This window comes from Geotrypetes seraphini, chromosome 6 (assembly GCF_902459505.1).
Source record: "Geotrypetes seraphini chromosome 6, aGeoSer1.1, whole genome shotgun sequence".
Lineage (NCBI taxonomy): Eukaryota > Metazoa > Chordata > Amphibia > Gymnophiona > Dermophiidae > Geotrypetes > Geotrypetes seraphini.
Window position 1 is genome coordinate 51546997 of NC_047089.1, and position 16891 is coordinate 51563887.

Here is a 16891-nt window from a genome sequence, read left to right on the forward strand (position 1 = left end):
CAATTGTCCCCTAGTCTTTGTAATTTTTGAAGGAGTGAAAAATTGATTAAAAACCTAGTGTATGGAATCCAGAAGGGACGTAACAGAAGATCAATTTTATATTGAAATGGTAACAGAGGAAAAACAGAGGCATTGGGAGTAGAGAATGACAAGGGGAACACACAAGCCTCAAACACATGATTTTGACGTGTTTGAGGCTTATGCAGATGAGGACAGAGCTTACAGGAAGGGGCAAGGACAAGAAAGGAACTCACAGGTACTGGATGGGAAAATGAGTTCCCATGGGGACAAGGAAAAATTTGTTCCCGTGAGTAGAGAATGACAAGGGGACAAATTTGTCCCTATCCCCGCAGGAACTCATTTTAACCGTCCCCACAAGTTGCTTCGCTGTTCCATTCCTGTAAACTCTGCCTTAACAGTACAAGCCTCACTCACTTATGATTTTAAAGTATTTGAGGCTTGTGCTAGGACATATCTTGCAGGGATGGCATAGGGATAAGAAAAGAACCCGCTGGGACGGCACAGGAAAATGAGATCCCATGGGGATGGGGAAAAATTTGTCCATGTCATTCTCTAATAGGGATTTAGTCTTTATAATATATATTTAAGGAATTTTGATTGTGTATCATAAAATAACAGAACTCAAAAATAACATCTATCAACATCTCAAAATTCCAAGTATTGCATTACTCTGGATTTGTATTACATTTTAAACTCACCTCTGTTCTGATTCCATTCATGAGCATCTCCAAGCAGGTTTACATCATATGTATATCCATCTTCCTGGTCAAAATAATCATCTGTGCTCAACACTACGCCATCAGGATTCTCATCAAGCAGAACACTAGCAACAAAATAAAAGATTTTCAAACGTCCTTTTTGGCAGATTTTTGAAACAAGAAAAAGGACTATAAAAACACGTGAACTACAATCAGATATGGCACCTATGGAGCTCAATTTGAAAGACATTTATTTAGTTGATTCAATTAGTGAACATCCAAAATAAGTTAGTCATAATTCTAACAATAATTAAAACAAAACATCCCATAATTACAAATAACTCATCACCCGCTGCAACAAAATTAACTCTTCAATTCAGCCCACCAATAATCTCAACTAAGGCATAAAAAATAAGACAGCTAAATAATTTTGTAAAAACTGATGCATCATCATCACCTAAACTCCACAGTGTTTCCTGTCTGCTTATAAACCAACATCAAGGGGTAACCTTTGGTAATTATGTAAGTCTTTGCCAGAATGTAACTCTTTTAGGAGATGTTGGCAAAGCATCAAACTTATGATCTCAACTGTTGAAGATAATAGACAACCTCAGGTTCCACGCTCAGTGTACAGTAACCGATCTGGAACTTTGAATTTACCACCGGCAGCGTCTACCAAGAACTATCAAAGCCATGGGACCGGATAGCACAGTTACTTACCGTAACAGGTGTTATCCAGGGACAGCAGGCAGCTATTCTCACATATGTGTGACGTCATCCGACGGAGCCCCGATGCGGATGTCTCACAAGCAGACTTGCTTGAAGAAACTAGAAGTTTTGAGTCGCCCGCAACACGCATGCGCGAGTGCCTTTCCACCCAGCACAGGGCGCGTCTCCTCAGTTCAGATAGCTAGCAGAGAAGCCAACCAGGGGAGGTGGGTGGGTTGTGAGAATAGCTGCCTGCTGCCCCTGGATAACACCTGTTACGGTAAGTAACTGTGCTTTATCCCAGGACAAGCAGGCAGGTATTCACACATATGGGTGACCTCCCAGCTAACCAGAATGGGATGGTGGGAGTATTGGCAATTTAGGAGAATAAATTTTGTAATACTGTTTGGCCAAACTGTCCATCCCGTCTGGAGAAAGTATCCAGACAATAGTGAGAAGTGAAGGTATGAACCGAGGACCAAGTAGCAGCCTTGCAAATTTCCTCAATAGGTGTAGATCTAAGGAAAGCTACTGAAGCTGCCATTGCTCTGACTTCATGGGCTTTGACTTTACTGTGAAGGGGTAATCCAGCCTGGGCATAGCAGAATGAGATATAAGCTGCCATCCAGTTGGAGATGGTGCGCTTAGAAATTGGATGTCCCAACTTATTGGGGTTGAAAGAAACAAAAAGTTGAGGAGCAGTTCTGTGTGGTTTGGTGCGTTCCAAGTAGAAGGCCAAAGCACATTTACAATCCAGAGTATGAAGAGCTGATTCTCCAGGGTGAGAATGAGGCTTTGGAAAAAACACTGGAAGTACAATGGATTGGTTGAGATGAAATTCTGAGACCACTTTAGGTAGGAATTTCGGATGAGTACGAAGAACCACCTTGTTATAATGGAACACAGTGAATGGTGGGTCAGTAACTAAAGCTTGCAACTCACTGACACGTCAAGCAGAAATGAGAGCAATGAGAAATACCACTTTCCAAGTGAGATACTTGAGATGAGCCTTATCCATTGGTTCAAATGGAGGCTTCATGAGTTGAGTAAGGACAACATTGAGGTCCCAAACCAAAGGAGGTGGTTTGAGAGGAGGTTTGACATTAAAAAGTCCTTTCATGAATCTGGAAACCACCAGATGAGCAGAGAGGGGTTTCCCTTCAATAGGCTGATGGAAAGCCGCAATTGCACTAAGATGGATTCGGATAGATGTAGACTTGAGGCCAGAATTGGATAAGTGCAACAGGTAGTCCAAAACAGAAGATAAGGAGGAATGTTGAGGCTCCTTATAATGAGAAAAACACCATGTAGAAAATCTAGTCCATTTTTGGTAATAGCACTGTCTTGTTGTAAGCTTTCTAGAAGCTTCTAAAACATCCCGTACAGATTGAGAAAACTGAAGAGGGGTTATGTTGAGAGGTACCAGGCTGACAGGTCTAGAGACTGCAGGTTGGGATGAAGCAGAGATCCTTGACTCTGTGTAAGCAGAGAAGGAAAAATTGGTAGAAGGTATGGTTCTCTGCTGCTGAGTTGAAGTAGAAGGGCGTACCATGGTTGTCTCGGCCACTAAGGAGCAATTAGAATCATGGTGGCATGATCGTTCTTCAACTTGACCAAAGTCTTGAGAATAAGAGGGAATGGAGGAAATGCATAGAGGAAAAGATTTGTCCATTCCAGAAGAAAAGCATCTGCCTCGAGGCGGTGAGGAGAGTATATCCGGGAGCAGAATTGAGGCAGTTTGTGATTGTGGGGAGCTGCAAAGAGGTCTATGTGGAGTGCCCCACTGTGAAAAAATGCGGTGATGAGGCAAGGAATGGAGAATCCATTTCTGAGGTTGCAGGAGACGACTCAAGTTGTCCGCCAAGCAATTCTTCGCCCCTTGAATGTAGACTGCTTTGAGGAAGGTGTTGTGGCGAATTGCCCAGTGCCAAACTTTCAGAGCTTCTTGACAAAGGGAGGCAGACCCTGTCCCTCCCTGTTTGTTGACATAATACATGGCGACCTGGTTGTCCGTGCGGATGAGGACTACTGTGTCGTGAAGTAGATGTTGAAAAGCATGGAGAGCTCTGAGGATCGCTCTGAGTTCTAACTGATTGATATGACACTGACGATCCGTACGGAGTACAGAGACCATCGAGATGAGTGCCCCAAGCGTAGGTCGAAGAGTCTGTCGTGAGGACCTTCTGATGAGGAGGCATTTGAAAAAGCAAGCCTCTGGAAAGATTGGAAGAAAGCATCCACCAACGGAGAGGCTTCTTCAAAGAAGGAGTGACTGTAATGTGGCGAGAAAGAGGATCGCAAACCTCCGTCCATTGAAAGGCGAGAGTCCACTGAGGGATTCTGAGGTGAAGTCTGGCAAAAAGAGTCACGTGTACTATGGAGGCCATGTGACCCAGAAGTACCATCATGTGTCTCGCTAAGATGGACGAGCGGGAAGACACAGTGTGACAGAGTTGAAGAAGAGCTTCCAGACATTGTTGCGGAAGGAATGCTCTGAGTTGGACAGTGTCTAGAACAGCTCCAATGAATTGTAGATTCTGTGAGGGATGAAGTTGGGATTTGGGAAAGTTGACTTCGAATCCCAAACTTTGTAGGAACCACGTAGTCCGTTGGATCGCTACAATAACCCCTTGAGATGTGGAATATTTGATGAGCCAGTCATCAAGGTAAAGAAATACCTGAAGACCATGATTTCGTAGAGCTGCTACTACCACTACCAGGCACTTGGTGAACACTCTGGGAGACGAGGCCAGGCCAAAGGGCAGAACTCTGTATTAATAATGCAGATTCTCCACCCGAAATCTGAGGTATTGACGGGAGGCCGGATGAATGGGAATGTGAGTGTAGGCCTCCTTGAGATCCAGAGAGCATAACCAATCGTTCTGCTCGAGAAGGGGATAAAGGGATGCCAGGGACAACATTCGAAAATTTTCTTTGACTAGAAATTTGTTGAGAGCCCCGAGATCCAGAATGGGTCGCAGATCGCCCTTCTTCTTCGGAACAAGGAAGTAACGGGAGTAAAAAACCCTGTTCTGCTGCTCCAAGGGAACTGGTTCGATGGCATGGAGATGAAGCAGAGCTTGAGCTTCCTGAAGAAGAAGGGCTGTCTGGGATGGATTGGAAGGATACTCTTTTGGAGGAAGCTCTGGTGGAACCTGAGTGAAATGAAGAGAGTATCCTTCCCTGATGATGGTAAGCACCCAGAGGTCGGAGATAATTAACATCCATCGGTTGTAAAAATGATGGAGATGACCTCCTATAGGGGGAAAAGGGGACAGAGACAGAACGGTGGAAGTCATGTTCTGTTGTAAACAGTCAAAAAGGCTGAGAAGCCTTAGGTGCAGCAGAAGGTTGGGATTTCTGTTGCTTCTGAGGTTGCTGTTTTTTCAGAGGAGGGCGAGTATAAGGAGCTGGCTTTGGAGCAAAACGCCTTTGATAGATAACAGCAGGGCATACAGGCTTGGCAGGAGCTGGCTTTGGTTTAGGTCTGACGATTGAAGCAAATGATTTTTCATGGTCAGATTATTTTTTAGTGGCTGCCTTGATTGACTCGTCAAAGAGGTCGTTGCCTTGACAAGGAATGTTAGCCAGGCGGTCTTGAAGGTTAGGGTCCATGTCAATGGTACAAAGCCATGCAAGACGACGTATAGCCACAGAGCAAGCAGCCGCTCGGACAGATAACTCAGAGGCCTTTAGAGGACATCATAGCATTCTGGTAGATGCGATGTCCAAATTTGTCCATAGTTTTCCCCTCCCTTCCAGGAGGGACTGTGGCATAGACCTTGGAAGGATGGGATCTCTTCAAGGAAGATTCAACTAGCAGGGATTGAAGAGATAACTGTGAGTTGTCAAATCCCTTGCGATGCACTGTCTTATGTCTTATGTCTTATACTTCGAGTCCAATTTTCCTGGAACTGCTGGTATGGAAAAGGGAGTCTCCATGCATTGAGCAAAAGTCTGATTCAAAAGCTTATGAAGCGGAAGCTTGAGACACTCTGCCGGAGGCTGAGGAAGACGCATGACTTCGAGATATTCCTTAGAATATTTGGAGCCAGTGTCCAATTTTACATCCAAGTCTACAGCCATCTGTTGCAGGAAAGACGAGAGAGATAGCTGATCTGGCAATGCCTTATCTCGAGAAGGACTCGAGGACGTCGAGGCAACATGTGTCAAAGAAGAAGCTTCGGAAAAAAGCCTCATAGGAACCCGGTGACTTGGACGAGGCAATCGAGACCAGAACATCCTCGAGGTCCGGCATCAGAGACTTTGAATGAAGAGTCGGTGGTCTGGTCGAGGTTGGAGTAGAGCGAGGCTTTGAGGAAATGGTTTATCCTGCGAAGAACGATGCCTGGAAGAATGCCGGAAGAAGGCCTCGAACGATGGTGAGAACTGTCTAGAATCAGATCTTGAGGATCGAGGAGATTTCGCCTCGGAGACGGAAGCAGCCGATGCCAATGTATGAATAGGACTAGAGGCTGTAGATCGAAGCTCCAGAGCCTTGGAGGAGGAACCTTGATGCACTTGCAAAGACTCTGCTCCTTGCTGAGAGTGTGAGGATTCCCGTCGATGCATTCACAAAGAATCTACTCCTTGCTTTTCGTGCTTGGATGGCAGACCAGACATTCGCAGAGACTCTGCTCCCTGCAAAGACATAGGAAGTGGCTCGACCTCGCAAGAGTCTGCTGAATGCCCAGGCAGGATAATAGGAAGCAGTTTAGAACCCATAATAGTAAGGTACTGAAGAAACTGCTTCTCTAATATGGTCTGGAAAGAAGCTGGCAAGGTGTGATCCGCGTCTGAAACCGGACCACCTGCCTTTGCTGGAAGTTCCTTCGAGGCAGTGTGAATGTGTTTCGACTTAGTAGTCTTAGACACTTTAATCACCACCAGTGGAACCGACTGCTGAGCTATCTGACCTGAGGAAACAGGGGAAGATACAGCAGATGACGTCGAAGCAAGAGCCACTGCAAACGATGAAGGTTTGATGAGGCTCGAGGTGGAAGCAGGAGGTGCAGAAAGAGGCTCAATGGAAGTCGAGGCCGGAGAAGCCTTCGAAGTTGAGGGATCAGTCAAAGACTCCATCTCGAAGAGCTTGTCCACCAGAATGCAACGACGCTTAAAAGCACGAGGTTGAAGTGTTTGGCTAGGCAGGCACGACCTGGGATGATGTTTAGGCCCAAGGCACTTGAGGCACCATCTGTGAGGGTCCGTGATAGAGATCGCGCACCGACACTTGCTACACTTCTTAAAGCCTGTAGCAGGCTGGGACATAGGCCGAACAATAGCCGCTGCAAAGTCGAAGCTTGTGGGCTGCGGCCGAGCGGCACATCCCGGAGAATGGATGGAAGATAAAAAAATGTTGGGTTTTTTTTTTTTTTTTTTTTAAACTAAACAAAATAAAACAGAGATTAATGAAGAAAATACACCAACCGCCGTTGTAGAGAAATCAAAAGTGAATGAAGTTGAATGCAGAGAGTCAAAGATGGACTTCTTGGCTCCACGGAAAACTAAGAACTGAGGAGACGCACCCTGTGCTGGGCGGGAAGCCACTCGCGCATGCACGGTGCGGGCGACTCAAAACTTCTAGTTTCTTCAAGCAAGTCTACTTGTGAGGTGTCCGCATCGGGGCTCCGTCAGATGACATCACCCATATGTGAGAATACCTGCCTGCTTGTACTGGGATAAAAACTGCACCCCAGAGTGCTTAGGGAATTGAGAGATGTCCTGGCGGAGCCGTTAGCTGTACTCTTCAATCTTTCCCTAAGCATGGGAAGAGTCCCATTGGACTGGAAAACAGCTAACGTCATTCCGCTCCACAAAAAGGGATGCAGGTCGGAGACTACAAATTACAGACTGGTCTCACATCAATAGTGTGTAAACTTATGGAAACGTTGATTAAACACAAATTAAATACGATCCTGAGCGACAAGAGGCTGAAGGATCCCAACCAGCATGAATTTACAAAGGGAAGGTCCTGCCAATCCAATCTAATCAGCTTCATTGACTGGGTACCAAAAAAGTTAGATATGGGAGAGTCCCTGGATGTCGTGTATTTGGGACTTCAGTAAGGCTTTTGATAGTGTCCCACACCGTAGGTTATTGAACAAGATGAGTTCATTGGGGCTAGGAGAAACATTGACTGCATGGGTTAAAGACTGGCTCAATGGCAGACTCCAGAGAGTGGTGGTAAATGGTACTCCCTCCGAAACATCGGAAGTGATCAGTGGAGTGCCGCATGGCTCGGTCTTGGGTCCAATCCTATTTAATATCTTTGTACGAGACCTGCCTCAGGGACTTCGAGTAAAATTGCATTATTTGCCGATGACACTAAACTGTGCAACAAAGTGGGCAAAAGCACCGTGCCCGACACTATGACGCAGGACCTACTCTTACTAGAACAATGGTCCGCAACTTGGCAACTGAGTTTTAATGCCAAAAAGTGTAAGGTTATGAACCTTGGCAGCAGAAACCCACGCAGAACTTACACCCTGAATGGTGAGACCTTAACAAGAACTGTTGCAGAACGGGACCTAGGAGTAATCATTAGTGAAGATATGAAGACTGCCAATCAAGTGGAGAAAGCATCATCAAAGGCTAGACAAATGCTAGGTTGCATCCGTAGAAGTTTTGTCAGCCGAAAGCCCAAAGTTGCAATGCCGTTGTACAGGTCCACGGTGAGACCTCATCTGGAACACTGTGTTCAGTTTTGGAGGCCACATTATCAAAAAGATGTGCTGAGAATGGAGTCGGTTCAGCGAATAGCCACTAGGATGGTCTCAGGATCTCCCATATGAAGAACGTCTAGGTAAGTTGCAGCTATACTCTCTCGAGGAACACAGAGAGAGGGGAGACATGATAGAGACGTTCTAATATGTTACTGGCCATATTGAGGTAGAAGACGACATCTTTTTCCTTACAGGACCTACGGCAACAAGAGGGCATCCGTTAAAAATTAAGGGAGGGAGATTACATGGTGACACTAGGAAGTATTTCTTCATCGAAAGGGTGGTTGATCGTTGGAATGATCTTCCACTTCAGGTAATTGAGGCCAGGAATGTGCTTGATTTCAAGAAAAAATGGGACAAGCATGTGGGTTCACTTCGAGGAAGTGCTTAGGATTCTTAAGAGTGGGCAGACTTGTTGGGCCAATGGCCCTTTTCTGCCGTCATATTCTATGTTTCTATGTAACCAAAGGCAATTTTAGCCTTGACATAAGCAGGTCTGATATACAAATAGGAGGAACTGTTTTCATATCACTCAAGTTTTATTTTGTATAACAATTTTAACCCCAAAGGGTCACACTGACAACCTAGTCTGTGGGGCACACCCAACCAGTCAGATTTTCAGGATATCCATAATGAATATTCATGATATAGATTTGCACATGATGCTAGGCAATGCATGCAAATTTACATCGTGTATTTTCATTATGGGAACACTGAAAACCCAACTAGCTAGGTGTGCTACAAGGAATGGGTTGAAAACCACTGGATTAGGATACCATAATGGCTAAATGCATATAAATACATCTATTCTGAAAGACATGAACTAGTTAGGGATCCTTTTACTAAGGCGCGTTGATTTAGCACGCGCTAAATGCTAATGCGCCCATTACATTCTATGGATGCATTAACGTGTGCTAATAATTTAGCGCGCCTTAGTAAAAGGACTCCTAAAGCACAGTTACTTACAGCAGGCAGCTATTCTCAACATATGGGTGACGTCATCAATGGAGCCCGGATGCGGACAGCTTCGCAAGCAGACTTGCTTGAAGAACTTTTAGAAAGTTTTCGACTGTCGCACTGCGCATGTGTGAGTGCCTTCCCGTCTGATGCAGGGCATGTGTCTCCTCAGTTCAAATAGCTAGCAGAGAAGCCAACCAGATGAGGTGGGTGGGTTGTGAGAATAGCTGCCTGCTGTCCCTGGATAACACCTGTTACGGTAAATAACTATGCTTTATCCCAGGACAAGCAGGCAGCCTATTCTCAACATATGGTTGACCTCCAAGCTAACCAGAATGGGATGGTGGGAGTGTTGGCAATGCAGGAGAATAAATTTTGTAACACTGCCTGGCCGAAATGGCCATCCCGTCTGGAAAAAGCATCCAGACAATAATGAGAGGTGAAAGTATGAACTGAGGACCAAGTGGCAGCTTTACAGATTTCCTCAATAGGAGTAGATCTAAGGAAAGCTACTGATGCCGCCATGGCTCTGACTTTATGGGCTGTGACTCGACCTTGAAGATGCAGTCCTGCCTGAACATAGCAGAAAGAGATGCAAGCAGTTAACCAGTTGGAGATGGTGTGCTTGGAAATCAGATGTCCCAACTTGTTTGGATCAAAGGAGACAAAAAGTTGAGGTGCACATCTGTGTGGCTTAGTTCTTTGCAAATAGAAAGCCAAACCACACTTACAGTCCAGAGTATGAAGAGCTGTTTCTCCAGGATGAGAATGAGACTTTGGAAAAAAACACTGGAAGTACAATGGATTGATTGAGATGAAATTCTGAAACCACTTTAGGTAAGAATTTAAGATGAGTATGGAGGACCACCTTGTCATGATGGAATACTGTGAAAGGTGGGTCTGCAACTAAAGCTTGTAGCTCGCTGACCCTACGAGCAGATGTGAGAGCAATGAGAAAAATCACTTTCTAAGTGAGATATTTGATATGAGCCGATCATTAGTTCAAAAGGAGGCTTCATTAATTGAGCAAGAACAACATTGAGATCCCAAACCACTGGAGATTTGAGAGGTGGTTTGACATTGAAAAGACCTTTCATAAATCTAGAAACCACAGGATGAGCAGAAAGGGGTTTCCCTTTGATAGGCTGATGAAAAGCAGCAATTGCACTGAGATGGACTCGAATGGATGTGGATTTGAGGCCTGATTGAGATAAATGGAACAGGTAATCAAAAACTGAAGACAAGGAGGTAGATTGAGGTTCCTTGTGATGAATGGTGCACCAAGCAGAAAATCTAGTCCATTTCTGATTATAGCATTGTCTAGTGGTAGGCTTCCTAGAAGCTTCTAAAATGTCATGTGCAGATTGAGAAAACTGTAGAGTGGCAGTTAAGTTGAGAGGTACCAAGCTGTCAGGAGTAGAGACTGCAGGTTGGGATGAAGTAGAGACCCCCTGACTCTGTGTAGGCAGAGGGAAAAAGTGGTAGAAGTAGTGGCTCCATGCTGCTGAATTGAAGTAGAAGAGAGAACCAAGGTTGACTGGGCCACCGAGGAGCAATAAGAATTATGGTGGCATGTTCCTGTTTGAGTTTGACAAGTGTCTTGAGAATGAGAAGAAATGGAGGGAACACATAGAGAAACTGATTTGTCCATTCCAGGAGAAAAGCATCTGCCTCCAGTCGGTGAGGGGAGTATATCCTGGAGCAGAACTAAGGTAGTTTGTTGTTGTGGGGAGACACAAAGAGATCTATCTGAGGAATCCCCCACTGAGAAAAAATGTGATGAAGAGGCAAGGAATTGTGTGTCCATTCGTGAGGTTGTACAAGATGACTCAATTTGTCAGCCAGACAGTTTTTCTCTCCTTGAATGTAGACAGCTTTCAGGAAGGTGTTGTGAAGGATTTCCCAATTCCAAACCTTCAGAGCTTCCTGGCAAAGAGGGAGAGATCCTGTTCCTCCCTGCTTGTTAGCATAGTACATGACAACTTGATTGTCTGTCCGAATGAGAATTACCTGGTCGTGAAGAAGATGCTGAAAAGCTTTGAGAGCACTGAAGATCGCTCTGAGTTCCAACAGACTGATGTGACACTGACGATCTGTGCTGGACCAATGGCCTTGATTTCGGAGACCATCAAGATGAGCCCCCCAAGCGTAGGTCGAAGAATCTGTCGTGAGGACCTTCTGATGAGGGGGCATTTGAAACAGTAAACCTCTGGAGAGATTGGAAGAGAGCATCCACCAGTGGAGAAACTGTCTCAACGAAGGAGTCACTCTGATGTGTTGAGAGAGTGGGTAGAAAGCCTGAGCCCACTGAGATACCAGGGAACACTGAAGGATTCTGAGGTGAAGTCTGGCAAAAGGAGTCACGTGAACTGTAGAGGCCATGTGACCTAGGAGAACCATCATGTGTCTCGCTGAAAGTGAAGTGAGGGATGACACTTTGAATGAGAGCATCCTGACACTGCTGAGGAAGAAATGCTCTGAGTTGTACAGTGTCCAAGACAGCTCCAATGAACTGTAGAGTTTGAGAGGGCTGGAGCTGGGATTTGGGAAAGTTTGGGGTTCGAAATCAACTTTGGAAGAACCAAATAGTCCGTTGGGTCGCTACAATAACCCCTGGAGATGTTGAATCTTCGATGAGCCAGTTGTCCAGGTACGGGAACACCTGTAGACCATGGTTCCGCAGAGCTGCTGCTACTACAATGGTGAAAACTCTTGGAGATGATGCCAGGCCGAAGGGTAGCACTCTGTATTGGAAATGCAGATTTCCCACCTGAAATCTGAGGAACTGTCGAGAGGCTGGATGAAAGGGAATGTGAGTGTAAGCCTCTTTGAGATCTAGAGTACATAACCAATCGTTCTGATCTAGAAGGGAATATAAGGATGCCAGAGACAACATTTGGAATTTTTTTGACTAAAAATTTGTTGAGCGCTCTGAGATCCAAGATAGGGCACAGATCGTCCGTCTTCTTCGGAACTAAGAAGTAACAGGAGTAAAATCCCTTGCTCTGCTGTTCAAAGGGAACTTCCTCGATGGCATGGAAATGAAGCAGAGCTTGAGATTCCTTAAGAAGAAGGGTGGTCTGCGATGAATTGGAAGGATACTCTCTTGGAGGAAGATCTGGTGGAATCTGGAGGAAACGAAGATAGTATCCTTCCTTGAGGATAGACAGCACCCAGAGGCCTGATATAATCATCTCCCAGCAGTGGTAAAAATGATGGACATGACCTCCAATGGGAAGGGGAGAGGACAAAGGCAAAACAATGGAGGTTATGCTCTGTATTAGATGGTCAAAAAGGTTGAGAGGCCTTAGGCGCAGCAGGAGTCTGAGGTTTTTGCTGCCTTTGCTGCAGTTGTTGTGATTGTTTCTTAGGAGGCGCTTGTGTCTAAGGAGCTGCTCTCTGTGGAAGGCAGCAATCGCACTAAGATGTACACGAACCGAGTTGGTCTTGAGGCCAGACCGAGACAAATGAAGCAAATAATCCAAAACCGAAGACAAAGAAGCAGACAAAGGTTCCACCTGATCGAAGCACACCACGTGGCGAATCTAGACCACTTCTGGGCATAACACTGCTTAGTAGAAGCTTTCCAAGAAGCTTCCAGAACATCCCTCACCGACTGGGACAACTCAAAGGAAGGAGTCAGGTGGAAAGGAACCAAGCCTTCAGATGTAGAGACTGCAGATTGGGATGCAACAGCGAACCCCGACTCTGAGACAGCAGAGAAGGAAACACAGGCAGAAGCAGAGGATCCCTGACACTGAGTTGAAGGAGCAGGGAAAACCAGGGCCGAGGCCACCGAGGAGCTATCAGAATCATGGAGGTGCGGGCCGATTTGAGATGGACAAGCGTCCTCAGAATCAATGGGAAGGGAGGAAACGCATACAAGAACCTGCCCGTCCAATCCAAAAGGAACGCATCGGCCTCGAGACGGTCCTGGGAGAACAATCTGGAGCAAAAAAGTGGCAGCTTGTGATTGAGGGAAGAAGCAAATAGATCTATCTGCGGAATCCCCCACCGAAGGAACACCTGACGCAGAGTCTGGGAGTGAAGAGACCATTCGTGCGGCTGCAGGAGGCTGCTCAACTTGTCCGCTAGGCAGTTTCGCTTGCCCTGGATGTAAACCGCATGAATAAAGACATTGTGGCCCAACGCCCAATTCCAAAGGCGCAGAGCCTCCTTGCAGAGGGACAGGGAACCCATACCTCCCTGTTTGTTGACGTAATACATCGCCACCTGGTTGTCCATGTGTACCAGGACTACCTGATCTTGAAGTAAATAGTGAAAGGCCACGACCGCATTGTAAATGGCCCGAAGCACCAACATGTTGATGTGGCAACGCCGGTCCGCACTCGACCAAAGGCCCTGCATACGCAGACCGTCGAGATGCGCCCCCCAAGCATATGCCAAGGAGTCCGTTGTCAGAACACGGTGATGCGGAGGAGCGAGAAAGAGCAACCCTCTGGAAAGATTGGAAAAGTTGGTCCACCAACGGAGCGAGCGTTTCAAGGAAGGGGTCACCGCAATGCGATGAGAAGCGGGATCTCGATCCTGTCGCCACTGAGAGGCCAGAGTCCACTGAGGCATGCGAACGGCATGACATGTACGGTTGAGGCCATGTGACCCAAGAGGACCATCATCTGCTTGGCCGAAACCGTAGCCCGCAGGGAAACCTGCTTGCTCAGCTGCATTATTTTGGCCTGCCGAAGAGGAGGCAGGAATGATCGGAGGCGAACCGTGTCCAGCAAGGCCCCGATGAACTGTAGGGATTGAGAGGGGCATAGCTGGAACTTTGGGAAGTATACCTCGAACCCCAGACTCTGAAGGAATGTAATAGTCTGTCGGGTCGCTGAGATAACACCCTCCCTCAACGGGGCTTTGATCAGCCAGTCGTCGAGGTAGGAGAAGACCTGAAGGCCCCGGGACCATAGGGCTGCCACCACCACCACCACGAGACACTTCATGAAGACCCGTGGGGACGAAATGAGCCCGAACGGGAGGACCCTGTATTGGAGATGCAGATCTCCCACAAGAAAACGAAGGAACCGGCGACAAGATGGATGCACCGGAACATGAGTGTAAGATTCCTTTAGATTGAGGGAGCACAACCAGTCCCCCTCGTCGAGCAAGGGATACAGAACGGGAAGGGAGAGCATCCGGAACTTCTCCCGAACAAGGAATTTGTTGAGCCTCCGGAGGTCCAGAATCGGCCGGAGGTCCCCGGTCTTTTTGGAGACCAGGAAGTACCTGGAATAAAACCCCCGTCCCCTCTGGGAGGGGGGAACCACCTCCACCGCACGAATGCGAAGAAGCGCCCAGGCTCCAGGAGGAGCAAGGGGAGCTGCGTCTGATTGGAACGAGACACGCCGGGAGGACTGTCCGGCGGTAACTCCCGAAAGTTCAAGAAATACCCCTCCCTGACCACAGTCAGGACCCAAGCGTCCGAGGTAATACGAGCCCAGAGTGGGTAAAAGGCTCGGAGACGGCCTCCGATGGGAAGGGGGGCAGAAACCATTACGAAGGGAGCCAGTCGCCATCCACTCAGCCTGTCAAAAAGACAGCGCCGGCTTAGACACCGCCGGGGTCTGAGGCTTCGGAGCAGCCCGCTGCTGCTGCTGTCGGCGAGGAGGCGGGCGCGAGAAAGCAGGAGTAGACTTCTGCAGGTACCTCCTGGGCAGTAGCCGAAAGGCCTTAGAAGGAGTGGACTTCGGCTTAGGCCGCACCAAAGCAGCGAAGGAACGCTCATGCTCCGAGAGGCGCTTAGTGGCCACCTCGATCGAGTCATCGAAGAGATCATTCCCCAAACAGGGCAGATTGGCCAAGCGGTCCTGCAGGTTGGGGTCCATGTCCACAATGTGGAGCCACGCCAACCGGCGCATGGCCACCGTAAAGGCGGAAACCCGGGAGGAAAGCTCAAAAGCATCATAAGCTGCATGGAAAAGATGCAACCGAAGCTGAGAAAGAGTGTCCACCAACTGCCCAAACTCCGCCTGGCGGGAGGCAGGCAAGTCACCCTGAAAGGAGAGCAGGGACTTGAGCAAGACCTTAAGGTACGATGTAAAGGTAAAATTATGGTTCAAGACCTTGTTGGTCATCATAGAATTTTGGTAGAGACGCCTGCCAAATTTGTCCATGGTCCTCCCCTCCCGTCCCGGTGGGACAGCCGCGGAGACCCTGGAGGTATGGGACTTCTTAAGCGAAGACTCCACCAACAGAGACTGGTGAGACAGTTGAGCCTTCTCAAATCCCGAGCAGGGGACAGTCCAGTACTTAGATTCCATTTTGGACGGAATAGCTGGAAAAGCATAGGGGGTTTCCAAGTTCCGGAAGAATGCTTGGCACAAGACCGGGTTCAACAGGAGCCGCAGGAACTCCCGCGGAGGACACGGCAGGTCCATCTCCGCCAGAAACTGCTTGGTATACTTGGAGTTGGCCTGGAGATCAAGGTCCAGCGCCCTCCCCATATCCTGTACGAACCTCGTGAAGGAGGAGGGCGAACCTCAGAACGGCCCCCGGGGGGAGTGGTCGAATGAGACCGAGGCGCCGCCGAAAAGGAGGGAGAAGCCTCCCGAGAATAATGAGGCGGCTGATCAGTATTTACAACATATCAGAGGTAGCTGATCTCAGGTTTGAGATTCAGTAAGAGAATTGTTTATTTCCTCTTCTTATAGAGTGAAGTGAAGTTTTGGATTTGTCAAGCGGCTGATCAGTATCCCCGTGGCCCGAACTCCAGGACGCTCCGCTGAGGGAACGCGGCGGGGTCGAGGACAGGCGGCGCTTCGAGGACCCCCGAGGCGAAGACCCCGGGGTCCAAGGCACCGCGGCCTGCTGACGCCGAGGAGACAAGCCCCGGGAAAAAGTGGGAGAACCCCTCGAGGTCGGGGCCCCGGACCGGGAAGGCGACTTGAACAGCCGGGACAACTCTGAAACCCGGAGAGCCCCCTCAGTGCGAACTCCCGGGGACCGACCCCGCCTTGAGGAAGAGTCCCGGGGGCGCTTCGCCAAACGGCGAGACGGGGTCGAGGCATGCTCCGACCGGCGCTTCGACCTCGGGCGCCCCGAAGGCGAACAACGCCCCGAGGCCCGAGGCGAGGAGTCTGAGGAAGAAAGACGCCGAGACCGACGCACCTTGTCCCCAGGGGTTCGACGTGACGCTCAGGCTGATCTGTCGCTTGTGAGGTCGAGGTCGGGGCCAGGTGGGCCAAGGCCGAGGAGAGCTCCGAGGATATTATGGCCCGAAGCATATCCTGGAAAACAGCCACTGACACCATAGCAGGCAAGTCAGTGGCAGCAGTGCATTCCACCGAGGGCGACCTCGAGGAAGAGTATTCCCTTGAGGCGGAAGCATGCTTAGAATGCCTTGATGAGGCCGGGGGCAGCGCCCCGCCGCCATGGATGGCCGGAGCCTCCGAGGTTGACTTCTTTGCTGGCGCAGACCCTGAAGAAGGAAGAAGGGACTTACCCAGAGCCGAAGGCTTTGCAGCCGAACCGGTGTCCTTCGAAGCCGACGTCGAGGCCGAGACCGGGGCCGAAACCAGGGCCTGCTCTTCCGCAAAAAGATCTGCCATGTGGGCCCGACAATGACACAGGACGCGCGACTGAAAAGTGGCACACCGGGGGCAAGAGTCAGTCGGATGATCAGCCCTCAGGCACAAAATACACCAACGATGAGGGTCGGTAATAGACAAGAGTCGACCACACTGGGTGCACTTTTTAAACCCGGACAAAGGCCGGGACATAGAGAAAAAACAGGCCACGGCCGATCGAGGCCAGGCGGCCACGGCA

General features: G+C 48.5%; 1 protein-coding gene across 3 annotated transcripts in view; it reads right to left on the reverse strand.

Annotated features, from left to right (window-relative positions):
- LOC117362283 (formin-like protein 20) overlaps nucleotides 1–16891 on the reverse strand; it is a 125837-nt gene that overhangs the window by 67020 nt on the left and 41926 nt on the right. For all 3 annotated transcript variants that reach the window (XM_033948467.1, XM_033948464.1, XM_033948465.1), the window contains exon 3: nucleotides 720–844. In XM_033948467.1, coding sequence (XP_033804358.1) covers nucleotides 720–844 — 125 coding nt within the window. The remainder of the gene's footprint in view (nucleotides 1–719; nucleotides 845–16891) is intronic.